Genomic DNA, 20,202 nt, shown 5'->3' with positions numbered 1-20,202 from the left:
GCGAGCCCGTCTTCCTCTAAGGCGGCCGATGGTTTGCACCCCCTTAACCCCTCTCTTTCTCACACTATTTATTAATCCAGTACTAGTAAATGCTTCTAGGACTCACGGTTTATTCCAAGTGCAAGTAGACATGCTAGATTTATGCCTAGAGATCCTGCTTTAACTCTATCACCCACTTGTCAGCCCTGGCTAGGTCTGTCTCTTATCCCTGCGCATGCATGACCACTGTGGCCGCCTCATCGTCCCCGGCCAGCCAGGCTGCTACGCTAGGCATGCGCTCGCGCGGCCGCCGCCGGTACCGGACCTACACCGGTGGTGGCGCCGGTGGTGCACACCCGCTGCAGGGCCGCGCCCTCGAGCTCTGCTTCTCCGTTGCCCTTGATAGGCTGCCGGCCATGGCTTCGGTGGTAACGGCACATGCGGCGGGGCCACCGGTGCCGAACGTGCTTGTCGCCCTCCTTCCACGCTGAGAACCTCAAGATGCTCACGCCCTTCGTCGCTGACACCATGCAGCGGATGTTGGAGGAGCGCTTGTAGCTGCCACCTGCCGTCATCTTCGTCGTCGGGCGAGGTGGAGGTGGATGTCGCGGAGTGGTACCAACGGCTGTCACAGGAGGCCATCGCCGTTGCCACGTTCGGCCGCAACTACAACGAGGGCAGCGCCGTGTTCTAGCTACAAGCCGAGCACGCCAGCTACGCCACCGAGGCGCACGGCAAGGTCTTCATCCCGGGCTACAACCTATAGGTTCCTGCCCACCAGGAGGAATAAGCGCGTGTGGTGGCTCAACACAGAGATTAGGAGCCTCCTGGCTAAGCTCGTCGTCGTCGGCCTACGTGGTGCCGGCGGGCACGGAGCTCATGTTGCCCATCATGATCGTGCACCACAACGCCAACGTGTGGGGCGCCGATGCCACGGAGTTCAATCCCGTGCCCTTTGCGGATGACGACGACCGCCGGCCACAGCAGCAGATGGTGTTCACCGCGTTCGGTGGCGGCGCGTGGGTGTGCAGATCGGCCAACCATCTCACATGTCCGCTCACAAATCCAAATTGTTCGCTCGGCCCCGTCCAGCGCGGCCCGCGGACAGGAGGAGGCACCTGGACACTGCCACAGGGTCCTACGTCGTCTCGTGGCCAGCAGTGTCCGGATGGTGCAGACTGCAGACCATGGCGCTGGGCAGGGTCGAGGGCGAGCACTGCATCATGCGTCCGCGACTCATGTGGCGGTAGCGCGGGTCCAAGCGCTTCTGCGTGCGGGACCGCCAGGTGGACCTAGCCGGGGCCGAGGCTCCTCCTCGCTGGGCACGGGGACGACGGGGTCGCCGCGGCGGTTGGGCCATGAGCAGGATGAGAGGACCTGATAAGTGGGCTCCACGCGCCACGTCAGCATAATGAATGAGTTAAGATTCGTTTGAACCCAGATGAGACCCGAAACCAAGGTTAAGGACCTAGAAATAGTATTTTTAAAGTACGTGGACCTAGATGACACCCCACGCCAAGTTTAAGGACCAGCCATGAATTTTCCTCTATAAACTATATAGGCGGCGTACGAGGAGAGCACATTCTAGATAGTGTACTATGTAGAGACAACGAAATTGTAGCCAACAATACACGTGTTCCACCGTTATTTCTTTTTCTCAAATACGCAAAAACTGTGTATCATTGTATTAAGCAGAAGAGTTTGGACAAATATACAACGAGCTTGTACCGAGCGCCGAAGGAGGTCAACATAACACAACCATAGCTGGACCATCCTATCAAAAGACCTCTAGAATCGATATTACATTAAATTTAACAACCAATATCGATACAACGATGCGACCTAGGAGGCGGCTTGCATCTTCGCGACTACCTGGACCGAACAGCTGGGAAGAGCTCGTCCAACGCTTCGGCTTCGGACGCAGTCAGGTCACCGCCGAAGAGCTTGTCATAGGCTTCTAGTTCCGACGCGGATGACGCTGATGGACCCTTGGTGAAGCCTATACGCTGCATGATCAGTGCCTCACCTCACTTGGAAGCAAGTACTCGAGAGAGGGGCTGAGCCGCTAATCGCCTGCTCCGGCACGGCATCACTGGTTTACAGGAGGCTGCTTTAGAGGCTTATGAATCAGTGAAGAGTCCCTCTTACGCGTCACTTCGTTGATGAAGCTATCAAGGCGGCGTATGGCGAAGTCGTCGTTGTCCTTGGTCGGGTGGGTATCCACCGGCGGTGATTCCACTGCCCAGTGAATGGAATGCGGAGGTGGTGTCCGCAATGCATAGGAGACCACTGCCACCGGGTCCTCATTCTCCAGCTGGGGGCCGTCACTGCCGGGGCCTCACCTTGTTGGGGGGCCACCGGAGGTGACAACAGGCGCTCAGGAGAAGGTCGCGCGACGATCCGACTGCTAGCGAGCGAGGCTGCGAACTCCTCCAACATCGGGTTCTCCGTGATGTCACGACCATGCGTGGTGTCCGGGTACAGCGTCAGCGTCAACGGGTCAGGCTGGACAATGCGCGTCTCATTGGACAGCTCACCATGCCCAGGCTGAGCTTCAGCAGCAACCGAGGTGAAGGCCGGTGCTGTCTATGCAGCCCCTGCCGACCTCCCATGATGCCTCTGCCTTCGGCGCCGGCGACCACCGGTGGTAGGAACGGCGTTGCTCGATTTGACCCCATCAGAGTCATGCGAGTCACCGTGGTCTGCCGGCTCAGCGGAGTAGGCGTTACGGGTGCCACAAAGAGGACGTTGCGGCTGGCGGCCCATGGCACTTGCATCGCCCGAGTTCCGAGAGCCCAAGCGCCTTGGCTGCTTGCAGTCGCGCGCAATGTGTCAAAATCCCCTGCACCGCACACATCGTTGGATGCGCAATGTGGCAGCGGCTGCTGCTGCCATGTGGTGGCCTCCCCACCACCGGCGTTCGTGGGTCCGGCCGCCCAGGGCCCGCCCCCACGGGATTCGGCTTCCGCTGCGAGCTGTGGCGCGCCCGCGCTGGCTCCGGCGAGCTGGGCGGCCGCGGCGCCAGGCTCCAGCGCGCGGGGGGAAGGAGCGGAGCGAGCGTCACTGGCGGCCGCGGGTCCGACTGCACGGGGAGCGCGGGCACTGGGCTTCCCCTCCATGGGTGGCGGCGACTGCTGCCCGGCCAGCTCCATCGAGGGCGGCGCGGGCGCGCCCACACCAGCAGCGGCGGATCTGGCCAGAGGGGCGCGCAGGGCCGCGACATCCGGCCGGGATTCAAGCTGCGGCGGCGACGTCCTGGCCGAGTTCGCGGAGGCTGACTCCGTGCTGGGGGTTGCAGGGAGGGGATGCGAGAGGGGGGAGGAAGGGGAGGGGAGGGGAGGGGAGGGGAGGGGGAGAAGGGGGGGGGGGGAGAGGGGGACCGGCGGCGGCGGGGAAGGCAGCTCACTACTAAACCCACGGGTGATCATTTGGTTATGAACCACTTTTCCTCTCCTTGCATCACCCCTTCCACCGTTATTTCATTATTATTATTTCGATTTCTTCAGAGTCTCGGTTCTCCTTTTCCTCGACGAACAAAATTTGAAGTCTGCAGTTTCTTGTACGCATCATATATATGCTTCTTCTGCGACTACGACCATACCAGCAGTATTTCCGCGACAAATTAAAGCCGTATTGCAGCTGTAAGCTGCTGGAGTCGGCCATCGTATTCGTAGGTCGTAGCCTTACCAGCAGCACCTTTGGCAGGACCATTCCTAGGCTACGTACGTGTTGGTGCTTTCAGCTGAATGAAGGCTACATGTATCCAACCCGATGGCCCATGGGGGTACCAATAAACTGCGCCGTGCTGAGCTACAGCTACCGGCTACGGCACACATCGTATCATCATTGCTTGCGCCGATATGATGTGCATGGGTCCGTGTGTATAATGACGGGACGTATCTATAGGCGGCGTATGAAGACAGTTACATAGACAACGAAATCTTAGGCTACATATATACCACTTCGTCTTCCTCGTCGCCATGATTAGCCTTGACGTAACTTAACGATATGCCGGTCGTGATTAATTCCGAGTGTGGCAAGATTTCATCGTGCTGGGAAAGTCGGATAGGATAGAATTCTCAGACTTTGTCCATATCACCATTAGCCTCTTGGCATTTGACTAAATGAATTAAGTCATCAAGGCAAGATAAGTTTTTTTGATCGAATCAGACGTGACAAAAAGTCTTAACTACAAGAGCGCCGTATTGATTGATGTTAATTTTTTGTTCTCGATGCAACAGTCTAAGAGAGGCAACTTGGTTGCAAACGACCATCGAACGAGCGTCGGAATGTGTCCTGAACTTAATCAATTTGGACACCGTATGGACATGATTCAAGTCCAATTAGTGGACCTCTCAAACCAGAACCCCTACTTTTGAGGGCCCACTTTTTTCTGAGCTCAACACAAACATGAGTTGTCAAACCAAGAATCCTACTTTCATTTGACATGTGGGACCTTTTCATATTTTACTATTGACATATGTCTTCTCTTTTCTATTTCCCACATAGTGGACCTCTCAAATCAGATGTGACAAAATAGTGGAAGTTCATTTGGTGTCCAAATTAAGTTCAGGACATTTCAACGCTCGTTTGGATGGTCATTAACAACCTAGTTGCCTCTCTTAGACTGTTGCATCGAGAACAAAAAGTGAACATCGATCAATACGCTGCTCTTGTAGTTAAGACTATTTTGTCACATCTGATTCGATTAAAAAAACGTGTTTTGCCTTGATGAGTTTGTTTAGTGAAACGTCAGGGATAATGGCGATATTTAGACAAGTCTGAAATTCTATCATATAGACTTGATATGAGATCTTGTCATTCAGAATCACGACCGGCATACAGTGTGCATCCTTCGCCACTACAAAATGCATGTAACTTTACAGACGAGGAAAAGTGCGCCCCCCCGGCGTCTCTGGAAACCGATTTCAGGAAGCAAAAAAAAAAAACAGCAGTTGCTCCAAATTGAACCCCTTGTCGTCTTTGCAAACTAAGGGCATGTTTGGATGCATGCGTATCAACTTCAATCCACGTGTGTTGGAGTGAAATAGAATGGAACTTAGTTTAATTCCACTCCAATCTCCTTCAATAAGTGCTGGTGGTAGGGTGGGGTCATTATACACACGGACCCATGCACATCATTGCAGTGCAATGATACGATGCCTACCGCCGTAGCTCGGCACGGCGCAGTGGCTGCATGCTGCGTTTAAGTTTGGCACTCACCCCCCATCACCATCGGGTTGGATACATGTAGCCTTCAGCTGAAAGCACCAACACGTATACGTAGTACTGTACGACTCATTCTGTTCCTGCGTTATTATACACTACACTATACATATTCATATGCGTACATCTCCATCGATCGATGGATCGACGGAAGCTGCTTGCTGGCTCTGAATTTCCTTTTGGTTCGGTTCTGATGAAGACGAGGAGAGGGGTGGGTACTGCGCCCGCCTGCTGCTGCTACCTTCTCATGGGCCATGGCCCAAAGATAAGGCGGCCCAGGGGACTTTGGGCTTGAAGGATTCGGAAGCCCCAGGCAGGGGACCGCCAAAAGCACCCACGTTGTTTCGGGGGCTCCTAGCAGCCGACCCCCCCGAGAGGAAAATAATTTGTTGCCCACTCGTTCAGGTTATTGGGCCGAATTCGTCTTCTTGGGCCTTAGAAGACTGTTTCTGCGCACAGCGCAGCCCATCAAGAAGCAGGTATACAATAAAATCCAAAATTGTTGACATCAGCACATATCCCATGTTTTTTGAAGTAAAAAAAAAAAGTCATAGCTCCTAAATCAAGTATCGTAATTAAAACTCGATTGCACCATCGTGTTCCTTGCAATAAACTCTTTAAAACAAGACCCCACGTGGATATATTTCGATAAAAAATTTTAACGAACATTTACCTCATGATTAACATGTATTTAAAGATAATCATCGAACATCACAATAACACTGCACGAACATCACAAAAAATAGTATAGAATATCATATGTATACTACGTGAACATCACATATATCATGAAATGTAAAAAAAATAAAAAATAAAATTAGTGAAGTAATTAATTATAGTCAAATAAAAAGAAGAAGAAAAATGCTACCGAACATCACAAATACATCGTAGAACATCATATTAACACTACACAAACATCACTAAAAATAGCATAGAACATCATATGTATGTTACGCGAACATCACAAATATCATGAAAAATGTAAAATAAAATAAGAAAATTGGTGAAGTAATTAATTAGAGTCAAATTAAAAGAAGAAAAAAATACTATCGCAAATTTATCCTAGAACATCGATGTATGCTTACTCAACATCACAAATGCATCGTAGAACATCACATTAACACTACACGGACATCACAAAATATAGCATAGAACATCATATGTATACTACGTGAACATCGTAAAATATCGTGAAATAAAAAATAAAATAATAAAGTTAGTGAAGTAATTAATTAGAGTCAAATAAAAAAACAAAAAATGCTACCGAACATAAAAAATATCCTAGAACATCAATGTATGCAACATCACAAAATACATCATAGAGCATCACATTACATTCATGGACATCAAAAAAATATAGCATAGAACATTATATGTATACTACATGAACATCGCGTGTATCTGTAAAAAAAAGTGAAACATAAATTATAAATGGAAGAAAAGAAAGAAAAATAAAAAAATAAAATACGAAAATAGAAAATAAAATAAACAAAATTACTAATTCTATCAAAAAATTATAAATGCTAAAAAATAAAAAGATAAGAAAACAAAAAAGAAATAAAAATAAAAAGGAAATTAAAATTAATATAGTAAAATAAAAATAGTAGAAGAATAAAGAAAATGAAAAGAATAACAAAAGTCCACGAAAAAGAAAATAAGAAAAGGAAAATAAATGAATGAAAAGAAAGAAAAAAAAAGTAAAATCAATGAAGGAAAGAAAAAACGCACAAAGGAAATAAAAGGAATTAAAAATTAAAAAATAATAAAACAACATACATATGAAATCGTGAGAGTGGGGGAGGGGGGTCGGCAGCGACGGTTTGCGCGTTGTTTCCAGCCCGGCACAGGGCATCGGGGCAACGGAGTGGTTGTGGTTGCCTTTGCCTCTCACATAGACCGTCACCAACCCCTGCCGTGCGGACTGCGGCTGCGGGTTCGGGCTGAGGGCGCTGGGCCATACCGCCACCGTCCACCGACCACCCGACCCTCCGCACGGAGACATGCAGACGCAATGGTGTGGCCGAACCTGACCGTGACCGCACCTCCCCCCACTCCCACCACGCCCAGGCATGCTGGTGGGTTGGGTTGGGTCATGGTGGTGGGTGGCAGTTGCATTCATCACGAAGGTCGTTGCCCATACAAGTAACAACAACTGAGCAGTGAGCACCGTGTGGCTGCGGGTTAGTTGCCCATGCCGTCCAACGGACGCGCTGCGATTTCACAAGGGCAATCGCAACAAAGAGCACAGGTAAAGTTACTCTCTGGTAAGTTACGCCATCACTTTCGCTTCATCCCACGCGTACGTGCATTCGAGATCCAACGCTCCTGCATGATTTTAATTGAGAAAAAAAAAATAATATAGCCCCAAACCGAGTGTTTTTAGCCCCAGCAGAGGTAGTAAGTACCTTTCACGGGCATCTCGCCATCCGCATGATCTTAAAAAAAAACAAGTTACTGATTCAAAAAAAAATGTTACGGAGAATTTTATTTTATTATCTTCTACTAACTCTGGTTCTCCCCATCCCCAGCACGCACACGTGACTAAGCCGTGAGGTTCATTTCTGTTGCCAGTGGTGTCACCATGGCTAGTGGCTAGGTATTTCATTATATATTGCAGCACTAAACGCTTATTAAGTATGGCTTTTTATTAACATTGTGCATGTCCTAAGCTAAAACGGTGCGATCGACAAAGAAACTAGACAATGTACGGATCGTGTTAATTAGGCCTTGTTTAGATTACCCCAAAATTCCAAGTTTTTTCACTCTCTCTCCATCACATCAATTTTTAGCCACTTGCATGGAGCATTAAATGTAGGTAAAAAAAAAAACTAATTGCACAGTTTAGTTGGAAATCACGAGATGAATCTTTTGAACTTAGTTGGTCCACGATTGGACAATATTTACCAAATAAGACGAAAGTGCTACTATTCATCGGGTTGAAATTTTTCTCAATCTAAACAAGGCCTTAGTTAAGTCTGGATGGGTTCCAAGTAGGGGGCAGAGCCAGGGCCGGTGCTGCTTGGTCTGGAGCACCGGCTTTTATCTCTAGAACCTCATGTAATGTACTAATGCTAAGAAAAATTGCTCAAAAAAAACTAACGCTAAGAAAAAAATAGTCCTCTAAAATCAAAATGTAATCTTGTTTTAATTATTTTAGATCCCTTGTCTGCTTCGGCATCTCCTTTGTATATATCCTTTCTAGCTCCACCACTGGTTTCGAGTAATCCCTTGGTTCTCAGACAACTGCAGCTATAACGGGGACCGGAGTGACATCTTAAAAATTAGGAGGCTGTGTGACGGGAGGCAGGGAGGGAGCACCAGCAGGCCAGCAGCTACTATTACAGCTCTAGAAAATATGGATATGGAGCTTAAATAAATATCATGACGGCCGGCTAAAGGAGGATAAAATCAGATGGCGTGCCCATGGCCGCGACCGCGATCGATCCCTTCTCCTCTGCAAGAAAGCAAGATCCAAATACGGCGACAAGTCAAAAGGCGGGAGGGACATCATCGAGCACAACTGCAGCCCAACCGTCTCCCTCTCGCACAAGCAACGTCTTCTTCCGCCTGCGCGAGAAAAGAGAGCCTTTGCCGCTACTCGACTCCGATTCGAACCCCTCACACTCACAGGGCAGCAGCCACAAGGCAAAAGCCATTAAAAAAAATCTCTACTCAGAAACAAAGCCCAGGGCTGTCCATTCCAATTTTTTTTCATTTCATTTCATTCCATCCGTGCAAGCAAAGCAACAAGCCTCGATCGGGCCGTCGTCGGTTATCTTCCGGCCGGCGGGAAGGATCGGAGACGGATCGGATGGGCGGCGCCGGGCCGCCGACGTCGTCGTGGCGGGCGGTGGCGGCGGCCGCTGTGGCGCTGTGTCTGGTCCCGGCGGTCCTGGCGCTGGCTGTCCTCTGGCTGCCGCTGCTCTGCTGCGCCGTGGCCGCCGTCCGCTTCCTCAGGGTCAGGAGGAAGCTCGTGGCGGCCAGCAGGAGGAGATCATCGCGTGGCTGCTGCGACGGCGGCGAAGGCCGTGGGGCGGAGGAGATCACGATGGTGGATGATGTCGGTGGCCGGCTCCGGCTCAGGCTGCTGCAGCAGTACCTCGACGACCAGATGGAGCTCGTCGGAGGAGGAGCAGGCCACGAGGAGCAGGAAGAAGAAGGAGCCTCCGCTTCTTGTTGATCCGACGCGAAACAGTAGTAGTGTGCTAACTGATGCTAAGAAGAGACAGAGAAACTGAAACCCAAAGCTTTCCTTTTTCATTTCGGTTTGCAGAATTGCAGTTCGTAGCCTGTAAAACAGGGGAGTTAGCAAAATGAGATTGCAATTTCTTCCTCGATTGTTGACTTGCAGCTCTTCCCGCTGACATGATGTAAATGTAACCGTGTTATACAGTTCGCTGTCAGTGTCATACTAACTGCATCATTCGGCACAATTTTGCGATCCGGTATCGAATTGTAACAGTGTCTCAAACTTTAATATTTTTTTAAGAAAAAAACTAACCTGCTGGTGCAACAAAAGGCCGGATTGGCGGATTGAGATATGGGCTTCAACTAGCCGTTTCTTTCTTTCCCGTTGATGCTTTCGATGAGAAGCATGCAGATCTTGTTAGCCAACAATACTTGGAACCGCTCGAGAGGTGCCTAATCGTCGCCACGTATCTCTCTTTTTTTTAATAAGGCTCCATGCCAATTTCAAAAGGTCAAAAAAAATGTGAAATACCGGAGAGAGAAGGATGTGATTGAAATGAAATTTCAGCTGCACTGACGTACGGCGTCACCGTTAGGGACGGATCTAGCGGTGGGAGGGCAGGAGCTAAGCCCCCCTGTCCATGGAGCTTGTGCAGCTCCTACAGGAGTTAGTTGCTGGCTGTAAGGACACGGCCTGCCCAAAACTGCAGCCGAGGCCCTCGCACACTTCCTCCACTTGATCATCGTTCATGGGATCTCGAAGAAGATCGCAACGGTGGCTCACAAATGGAGCACCAACCAGCATCGGAGGAGCCCTGGTCTCCTCCCCCTCTTCTACCGAGACGGGCGCCTTTAGCCTGTCAATACTAGAATGGCTCAGACATATGTGGCATGTAAGCACCCCTCCTAAATTTTGTTTCTGTCATGACTGTATTGAGAACGTTGAGAAGCAGTCAAGCAGGGGCTCTGAATCCCGTCGGGAGGTTGAGGACGGCGGCGCTTCAGTCACCAGCAGCCGCGACTTGGGCCATGGGCCAACCCTTTCTCTACTCCCTCAATCGACCTATATTCCAGCCCAATAAGATCCGGCCTTTTTTCCAAGGCCCAACGGGTCACAAACTCATGGCAACTATCTAAGTGTCTATCGGAGGAAGGCTCATGAGGTGGCGGCGGCAACTCATCGATCCGATGTCTATGCAATAAACCAATTCCCATGTATCCAATTTACGTGAAGTTAAGAACAAAATTCTGAGCAGTAGTAATCACATATTCTAAATTTATTATATTCAGTTATCACATATGATGATATATGAGCATATTCTTCATTTGATTATTTCTTTAAAAAGTACTACCTTATTTTATTTGGCTAAAGTTGTCTTTGTTTGTATCTAAGCACACCATTTTGACCTTCGTTTGTTGTAGTATCTTTCAAATCTTGCTGTAGCAGCAAAAAAAAACCTTAAGCTTAATTTATGCTTAATCTACCACCTAGCGCCTTTTTAATTCTACGGGACATGTCAAATATGGCTATTTTATTTTATTTTATTTATGCATATATATAAATGGATATTGGTTGTTGCTACAGTATAAATATCGGATGCTTGCTTCAGAATTGTAACAAGCACAGTTTCGTGCATTCGTTAAACGTTGAACTTGAGCCCCCCTAAGCATCCATCCTAATCCGTCCCTGGTCACTGTGTCAGTGCGGTATGGCGGTATCTCTTGCAGTGTGCCTACTTTTCATGGCCCTGTTCACGTGTCTTTAAACCTAGCATGATTCGATTCTTTTTTTTATTCGAAACGATATTTTTCTCTCACAAATTCCTCCAGATTCATCTAGATTTCTCCAAAATTCCTCCAAACAAACGGGCCATTCCGGGTCACACTGCGCACAATCAACCTACAAAAGTGGGCGGTGCGGAGGAGAGGAGCAAGAGCAACGCGGCGCCAATTGACTCCAAACCATGCATGCATTTTGTTTTGTCACATCAGTGTTCATTCATCAAAGCCTCCTAAGGTGATGGCCACCGACTGAGGGACCTCTGGTCCTATGACAACCGGCCACGGCCAGCAACCACACAATCTGAAAAGTGACGAAGCACTACTTCGCCGCGTAGAATTTTGGTATTCTTCTTCACGCTGCGCCTTTAATTTGCGCCCTTATCCTTTTATATTCACCATGTTCGTTTATTGGTTTCAGTCAGATTTATTCAACCAGCCAATAGTGTTTTTCTCTCACAACAAACCAGCACCAGCTAGCTCAAACCAGTCTAGAAACCAACCAGCGAACACGCTGATGGAAGAAGCGGCAATGTTAGCTTTATGGAGAACATAATATAATACATATACGTTGTATATCCGGACTGAAACAATGAAAGCTACGAAACACTTGTGCAGTACAGAGCCCGTATGATGAAAATGTAATACGGGCAACAAATACTGAACACTTTAGGACCCGTTATGCGTCCAGTGTCCTTCAACAGTTGAGAGAGCGAGCATCATTACTCTTGAGAAAAAAAAATCCAAGAAAAAAATGCATGATAAAGTGCAAAAACAAGTAAAATCGAAAAGCCACTGAGCTGGCGGCAAGGGAGGCAATGGGACATGGCCCCGTTCGCTTCGCTGAAAAAACAAACCGAAACACTGTTCTGGTTCATTTGCTGTGAGAGAAAAACACTGTTTCGGTTGAAAAAACAAGTTGAAAAGGACGGATTATAAGAGAAACGAACAGAGCCATGGGCTCAACTGAACGACCTTCTTCTTCTTCTTCTTCTTCTTCTTCTTCTTCTTCTTCTTCTTCTTCTTCTTCTTCTAGCAGTAGAGTAATACTCCCTCTGCCCACTAAAGAATGCAATTCTCGCTTTTTGAGGAGTTAATCAGTCTGAATTTTAACCAAAATTATATGAAAAAAATTCGAACATTCATAATGCAAAATTAGTATTATTAGATTAGTCATAGAATATATTTTTATAATAAATTTATTTGGAGACATAAATATTAATACCATTTGCTATAAACTTAGTCAAATTTGAGCTACTTTGACCGACACAGATCTCGTAATTACATTCTTTTCAATCTACTAGAACTGATGTTGCATCGGGAGCACATGAACACGGAGGAGCCATGGATATGGAGGGTTCTCCAGATCTGACTCCTGACAGACATTGAATTGCACTTGCTGCACCCATGAGCAGCAGCAACTGCAGCTCGATCTGCAAGTCAAGGTGGTATTATGGAATATGGATGGACACATTGCATTGGGCGTGTCGTCGTCACGGCAGCCGGCAGGTGATCATGGTTGGCTGATCGCAGCCCCAGAGCCTCCAACTCCTTTGAAAGCAAAACAAAGAAACGAAATCAATGAACTGTCAACACTTGAATTGATTTTCCACCAAGTGCACTGTGTAGTGCCCTCACTTTCACTTATTATTGTCCACCAAACGCACGGGCATACTGTATGGTACTTTGATAATGTCGCATTTCCTTTGCTTTTGGAATCTCGGTAACAAAATGTTGCGTGTTAGGGTTTTGCTTGCATGACGAAAACGCTGGGACTTTGGCTACCATTTGCTTCGGCCGCCTGGGGTGTTTTTTTTTTCTTTTCCTGACCGCCTGGGGTGTCGCAGCTCCGGTTCCTGTTTAAACTCTCTTTTTTTAGTGCACGGTGAATTCAAACAAAAAAAGAAATAGAGAAAAGCAAATGAAACTTTTAGATAAAAAAATGAAAACATGGTGAATCCGCCTCCCCCTGACCTGAACCTGTTCTGCGAAAAGGGGTGGTTGGACTTGGACGGAACGAGTGAAGAATTCAGCCGCACCGCCCGTCGTGGACTCTACTTTGTGTGTTGTCATATCATTCATTTATTGCTCGCTGATCATTTTTTAGTTGTGTTAAATCACACTCGTGAAGGTCCCCCGTCCAATATAAAATATCATTCTCGCGGTCCAAAAAATCAAATATTTTTCATTTAACTAAATATAAGAAAAATATTAATATTTATGTTGTATAATTAGTATTATTAGATAGATTGTTAAGTATATATTTATAATAAATTTACTTAGAGATGTAAATGTTGCTAATATTTTTTCTACAAATTTAGTGTAACTCAAGAAAGTTTGACGAGCATGCTCATAGACTCTTTTTATGGGATAAAAGGAGTATATTTTTATTATATTTTTTCCCCTCTCCTTGGTATGTTCCTATTGTTTCTCTTTTTTTTTTAATTTTTATTAAAATTGCGACTGTGCCATGTTTTGCATATTAGATGTGTTGCCGGTTCCCGTGTCTTGAGTGCAGCAGGCACCTCTTAAGGCCTCAAAGTGTCTGAATTTACATCAAACCGGATAAAGGATGTCATTTAGAGAAGAGACATTTTGTTTCCTTCTTCTCTATTGAATGGATACCTATATATATAAGAAGTGGACAGGAAACCTAAGAATTTTCGTCGCGGAAATGCGTATGTTGCGTTGGATTTGCGGTCATACAAGAAGGGATCGAGTTCGGAACGATGATATACATGAGAGATTAGGGGTAGCACCAATTGAAGAAAAGCTTATCCAACACCGATTGAGATGGTTTAGACATGTGCAACGGAAACCTCCAGATGCAGATGCACCGGTGCGTAGTGGAATCCTAAGTCAGGATAGTAACGTGAAGAGAGACAGAGGAAGACCGAAGTTGACTTGGGTAGAGGCAATAAAAGGAGACTTGAAAGGATGGAATATACCCAAAGACTTAACCTTAGATAGGAGTGCTTGGAAGATAGCTATTCACGTGCCTGAACCTTGATTGTTTCTGTTGGGTTTCAACTCTAGCCTACCCCAACTTGTTTGGGACTTAAAGGCTTTGTTGTTGTTGTTGTTGTTGGACAGGAAACCTAAGAATTTTCGTAACAAAGATTCATCGACTTGTCTCAAAGCTAGAAAGCAGCACTACAGTACATATTCCTGTATATACAGTGAAATTTAACAACAATTACTCAAACATACATATTAATATGGTGTGCATTTGCCCTAGAGCAGCATCTGCAGAAACAAAACAGGGAACTGCAAAGATTCCAGGAACAAGATGGAGTGTAATGTAAGAACAAGCAAATTCCATGGTATATTATATCAGAAAGTTTTTTTTTTTCTCCTTTGTAGTTAGGCGTCCCGTTTACATATACGGAGTAAGGCAGGGTCTCACTTTGTCAGAAGCCCTCTCTCAAGTCAAGTGTGTTGGATGTCAACATCCACGGCCCAACCCAACCCCCAACTGTATCTCCTCTATAGACCACCCTGAATCAGCGAATCCCTGGTCAATCTTTCTAGCATAATGGTGACACTACCTACAGGTTATGAATGTACAAGATACCTGCCTACGCCTACCTATCTGTGTGGTATCAGCAGTCTCAAAACCAAAACACAAAAGGATTTGCCTCGTGTTTATGCTGTCAGGACTATACCATTACCATCCCATCTTGCTGACACATGCATTCAGGCATTGGGAACGTGTACACCGAATCGTTTGGTTTCCTGAATGCAATGCTCCTCATGTCGCTGTGATGCAGTATTTCCTGCATGTTCTGCTTGAACTGATCCCATCTGAAATTTCAAAAGGATTTAAATAATACACTTCTAAACAAATTATGCCACAACAAAGATTGCCTATCGAGCCATACATTTGAAGGCCAAATAGGAGGTACACTACAATTTGTTGACTGGACTATATATTCAGAAAAGTATGTAAAAGCTACAAAAGGCATCTGTATATTCATCAAAGCAGTTGGTTAGGTAAGGAACAACAGCCTAAGTGGACCATTGATCAAAACATATTGTTTTAAGCAGTCGCTTTAGCAAAGAATTATCATCTGAATGGTATCAAAGATGAAAATTATTCTGTGTGATTTAAGTGTAACTAGCAACAAGTGACAGACTGATTGATTACAGTTACTGATAACGTGTATGATCGCATACAGTTACTAAGTAAATGTAAGATGACTGCTCAAACTGACCTGATATTGGGATCATCAAAAGATAAGACCAGCTTCCGCTTGTCTGGTTTTATTGTCTTCGCATTCCCCCCAAACAGGTAGCGCCTGTGCCCCATCAGAAAGTGAGGGAAGTTTCCCCCTTGTGTTGTCACAAACACTTCGCTCTGAACGCAGACAGTGTAATCTAACGCTGCTAGCTGAGACGAGTGCCCCTATAGAGAATTGGTCGGTGAGTTGGATATAACATAATCCACCAAATAAAAGCAGTATTTATTCTGTCCTCAACCAAAACAGATACTTTTGAACATCAAATGGTTCCAATTTTTTATGTAGTAAATGTAACACCATCATGCATGCATATGAGTGCTGGTGCAAGAAATACCTTGAACTGAGCAAGTTCTTCAGGCGAAGCAAGAGAATCCTTCGTCGTTAAAAGAGGGAACATCTGGCGAAGAGGAGCCATATATTTTTCAGAGTTGTATATTTTACCCGAAGCAACATATAGGGAGGTTGTATTGTCGAATCCCATGCCCCGCAGCATCATGCCAACCTGCATAAATTCATTTAGCGAGGACATATCATCTCCAGTAAACCCCTTTTACATATTGAAATATTTTCAAAAGGCAATATCCATAGCAATAACCTAAGCTTAACCAACCAACCTGACTTGTTAACTGAATACAAAAAATGCAGGGGGGAATGCAATAACCAAGCCTATAACAATTTGAAGGAATAAGAATAACTTTGAAAACTGACTGCATGATTCAGTGCATACAAAGCAACTGTCTGTCCAACATAAAAAATGCTTGACTCCCACGAGCTGATCTACTATGGCAGTACAGCCTAAGAGGCCTAGACTCAAAATGTGTTTATAGTAGACAAAGACAAAGACAAAAAGGAAATAGGCGGTCCTAACCTCTAAAGGAGTAAGAGGACACTTTCCATCCCTTCTGTTTGCCTCAGGGTTTATCACTCGACCATGCCGACGAAACTTCCCTCTCCAGCTCCTTTCACGAGCATTGTCCATTTCAGTTTTCTCCCTCCAGCCACCATCATATGTACAACATGAAAAGGCTACCATATCCTGAAACATACACGGTATCAGTAGGATGGGAAAAAATGTCATAATTGTGAACACATAAGAGAGACTTGAAACCTCTTCGAAGCGAAGATGCACCGAGACATACTTCCCACCAGTCAACAAACTCTTTTTTGTCATTCGACCAACTAAGTCATCTGAGAGAATTCTTATTGGTTCAGCAAATCTTAATGCGTGGTAGTTTACCAAACACCTCAAGGCCTGGATGTTCAATGGAACTGACTGGGCTAATCTGTTTGAGAATGGGGCTATGCGCACAACCCTGCAAAGAACAGAAAATAAAATGAAACTCATGCTTTGGCTTTGCCCCACTTAAATCAAGCTCTCTTTATTTTTCCAGGTTGGGTAGGGGGGGTGTTTTCCATACCCTAACTCCAGCAGTTTTGGAAGAACATTTTGCACATAGTGGTTTGGAGATGAGTAGGCTTTAGTTCTCATATTTGGTATGCTGCTGATATTATGATTGAAGCGCAGCAAAACATCTTCAGGAAGTTTCTTCACAACTCTTACATGTTCTTTGAGTGTCTCAATGAAATGATCTTCATCAAATATATCACCAAATTTGCTGAAAGAAATACATCAGGTCAGATAACAACATCTATATCCTCATGAAACTGTTTAATAAAGAAGTTTAGAAGCGATACCAATGATCATTCTCAAATCAGAATGTTAAATTTTCCAATTTAATGTTTAGAACTTAGACAAATTGCTTCAGACAAAAAGACAGGAATCATAAATTACAAGGGTGTTTAATCATTGCAAGGAAACGAAGTAATAATCAGACAAATAATTACCTAGGATCACGCCAGACGCTATTCAGATGAAATGTTGGGATCACAAGAGTTGCGTTAAGCAAGCTGGCCACAGCAACAGCATCACAGATCTGCATTAGAAAACCTGAGTGAATAATTACTCAACATACTGAAGCTTCCAAGAACTTCAGAAATATAATAGATTAGCATCACAGCTAGTGGACAGGGACCACAGCAGCATTCAAAAGTTAGGATGAGAAGAAATATATTTACAAAAAACATATAATAGCACATATGGATAGTCAACATAATACTCCAGATTGTTTCGGCAGGTCCAAGACAGCAGGCTTTACATTTAGTTAAGAAACTTTAAGGTCCTACTTCTCTAATGAAATAACCTTTTTTTCCTTGACAAATTCTATGCTGTTGCCAGTTCCATGATTTCATAACCAAACTGTTAAAGAAAGCCAGCTCCGTTGAGTACAGTGTACACTAACAAGAATACCCAAATCACTTATTGGTGGACCAAAAATTCACAAGGCACTGGACTTTCATACCAGGCAATGGCAATGGTATATCAAGCACACATTTCTCAAGAATAACAGTGTTGGTACTTACAGAAAGCCGTTGTTGATTTAGACCGCCATTTGCTTCGATCATGAGATAACCATTTGAGGGTGGCAACTCTGAAAATAACCAAAGTGTGGTGTAATGTAACATATCAGTATTGGCTTAAACCCATGCCTTGACTATCTCTGCTCGCCCAGTTATTAAGATTATGTGGCACAAGAATAGAAAAGAGTATATTCCAAGCGCATATAAATGATTTATGAAACCATACAAAGGTTTCAAAATGGTACCTGATCGAGTCAGCCTACTGTTGACACAAGGCATCCATGGCTCCCCAGAATTCTGGTAATGTGTTGTCATTAACTGTATATGCCAAAACGATAATTTGTTAATGTTAAGAACAAAATCATCTAATAAATGGTCAAAGATTGGTTCCCACAACGGACAAAAGTAGGCAATGCAATAAGGTAATCATTCTACATGTGAACACGTTGCCAGGGAAGTTTACCGATTATTTTTTAATTTAAAAATGAAACTGAATAACAGAAGTTTACTATTGATTGACTTCCAGATTATTGTATCCGAAGCATGTCTCGTTGGAACCAAAAGAGGCTTAAACTGCAAGCATTAGGTTTCTTGTTTGGCGAAGTATATACAGCTATGAGACAGTTTGTTACTTAGGAGTAAGTTGAACTCTTGAGCATCAGAGAAATACGTAACTAAATAAGGTACTAAGATATAGGAGTACTAAAGAAATGCACACAAGAATCCATGGCCCGAAACTGGCGAGAAAGAAACACGGGGCGGCCCGAAAACCAAGAAGCATTTCTTTTGTATTATTGAGCTAAAACTCATAGCAAGAACACCACCCGACGAAACAAGAACACATTGCCCACGCATCCTGTGAATTCGCAGAGCGGAAGCAGGAAAAGCGTGGCGAAACTCGCTGAATGTTTCGCTTAATCCTCGCCACTCAGCAAAACGCAGGAAGAGACCGAGCGTTTTTGGGGGGCAAAGAAGCAGGCAAAAAGCACGCGAGAGGCCGAGGCGCTCACCATGCTGCGGCGCCACGAGGCCGAGGCGGAGAGGGAGGAGGCGGACGCGGCGAGCGTGGCGTCGTCGCGCATGGCCGGCCAGAGGCGCTCGAACACGAGGTGGCTGCGGTACACCGACCCTGGCTGAGCATGAGGTGGCTTCTCGTCCGCGGGGCGTGGGCGGGGGCGGCGGCGGAGGGAGGAGGCCACCGTCACCGCCGCCGCGGCCCCACCCTCGGAGCCGGCGGAGAGCCTCCCGCCGATCAGGAACACGAGCAGCCCCGCGGCGTAGACGAGCGCGAGGAGCAGGGCGGCGGCGGACGCGGCGCGCCTCCGCGCCACGCCCACGCCGCGGCCGCCGCCCGGGCGCCGCCACGCGGCGGGCTTGCGCGCCGCGGCCGCACCCGCACCCGCGAGGGACATCCGTCAGCAGCAGCGGGGCTGGGGCTCGCGCGGGACCATGTGGTGTGGCCTGTGAGCGAGCTTGGGGTTGGGGAGGAGCTGGATGGATGGGAACGGCAGGAAGGAATGAATGGCGGGTGGAGCAGGGCTGGGGGAGGGAGGAGAGATGGAGATGGGGGAAGCGAGACGAGGAGAGAATTGAGAAGAGAAGCGCGGCGCGAGGTGGGTTCTAGTTTTGTTTTGTGCGTAACCGCCGGAATCTGCGTGGCCAAATGACGTGTCATCGTGGGATCACCTCGGATTGTCTATGCTGCACGCTGCTAGCTTTGATTGTTTGCGCTCTTGGTGCGTGTAGCCGGCTTTGGTGCTTCATGCGACTAGCCTTCTTCAAATTACTCTGGCAGACATTCTCATTGCTGAAATTGCTGAAAAGACTAGGTGGAACCTTGATTATAAAGGACTAATGTGTGCATCTTGATTGCACAAGAAATTGCTGAAATCCTATGTCATTCTCATTGCTTAAAATTTACTTCAGCTGTTCCTGGTTGAGATTATAAGTATTTTTGGCTATCGTGGGTACATCGTTTTTCCTATTATAGCCGATATCTAGGTGCATAAGCTTAGAAAAGTCAAATCAACATATAATTTAGGATGGAGCGAGAGAGATAGAGCAAGAATATTTAACATTTGACCATTTCCTCTTCAAACCTCCCTTTTTGTTATCATGTATTAAGTTGTTGTAATTTTAGTAATAACGTTAGGACACATAATATGGTGTGTACTTATGCTTATTCTTTTCTCCTCCGTAACAAGTATGTACTTAAAAACTACGGTGTTACATGCTTTGTCTTATAACATGTTGATTGGAAAAGTGGAAAACAGTATGAGTCCAAAATTTCTAGGACTACAAGTAATGAAAAATGTGACTAATCTAGAAGAGACTAGGTTGTGTCTTTCAACTAAGGAAGATTTGAGTCGAA

The 20,202-nt window shown here is 46.0% G+C and overlaps 1 protein-coding gene across 1 annotated transcript; it reads right to left on the bottom strand.

Moving 5' to 3' along the window:
• Positions 1 to 14,468: 14,468 nt before the first annotated feature.
• LOC136508025 (O-fucosyltransferase 10-like) lies at positions 14,469 to 19,375 on the bottom strand. Its single transcript, XM_066502630.1, has 10 exons — positions 18,842 to 19,375; positions 18,077 to 18,149; positions 17,835 to 17,902; positions 17,259 to 17,347; positions 16,832 to 17,029; positions 16,522 to 16,726; positions 16,282 to 16,449; positions 15,748 to 15,915; positions 15,387 to 15,577; positions 14,469 to 14,976 (listed from the first exon to the last, which is right to left on the bottom strand). Exons 1-10 carry the CDS (start codon positions 19,241 to 19,243, stop codon positions 14,832 to 14,834), a joined length of 1,707 nt encoding a protein of 568 aa, XP_066358727.1. The 5' UTR covers positions 19,244 to 19,375; the 3' UTR covers positions 14,469 to 14,831.
• Positions 19,376 to 20,202: the final 827 nt, after the last annotated feature.

Source organism: Miscanthus floridulus, chromosome 15 (genome assembly GCF_019320115.1).
Source record: "Miscanthus floridulus cultivar M001 chromosome 15, ASM1932011v1, whole genome shotgun sequence".
Lineage (NCBI taxonomy): Eukaryota > Viridiplantae > Streptophyta > Magnoliopsida > Poales > Poaceae > Miscanthus > Miscanthus floridulus.
The sequence above is the reverse complement of the archived record's forward strand: the minus strand, read 5'-3'. Positions and strand labels throughout refer to the sequence as shown.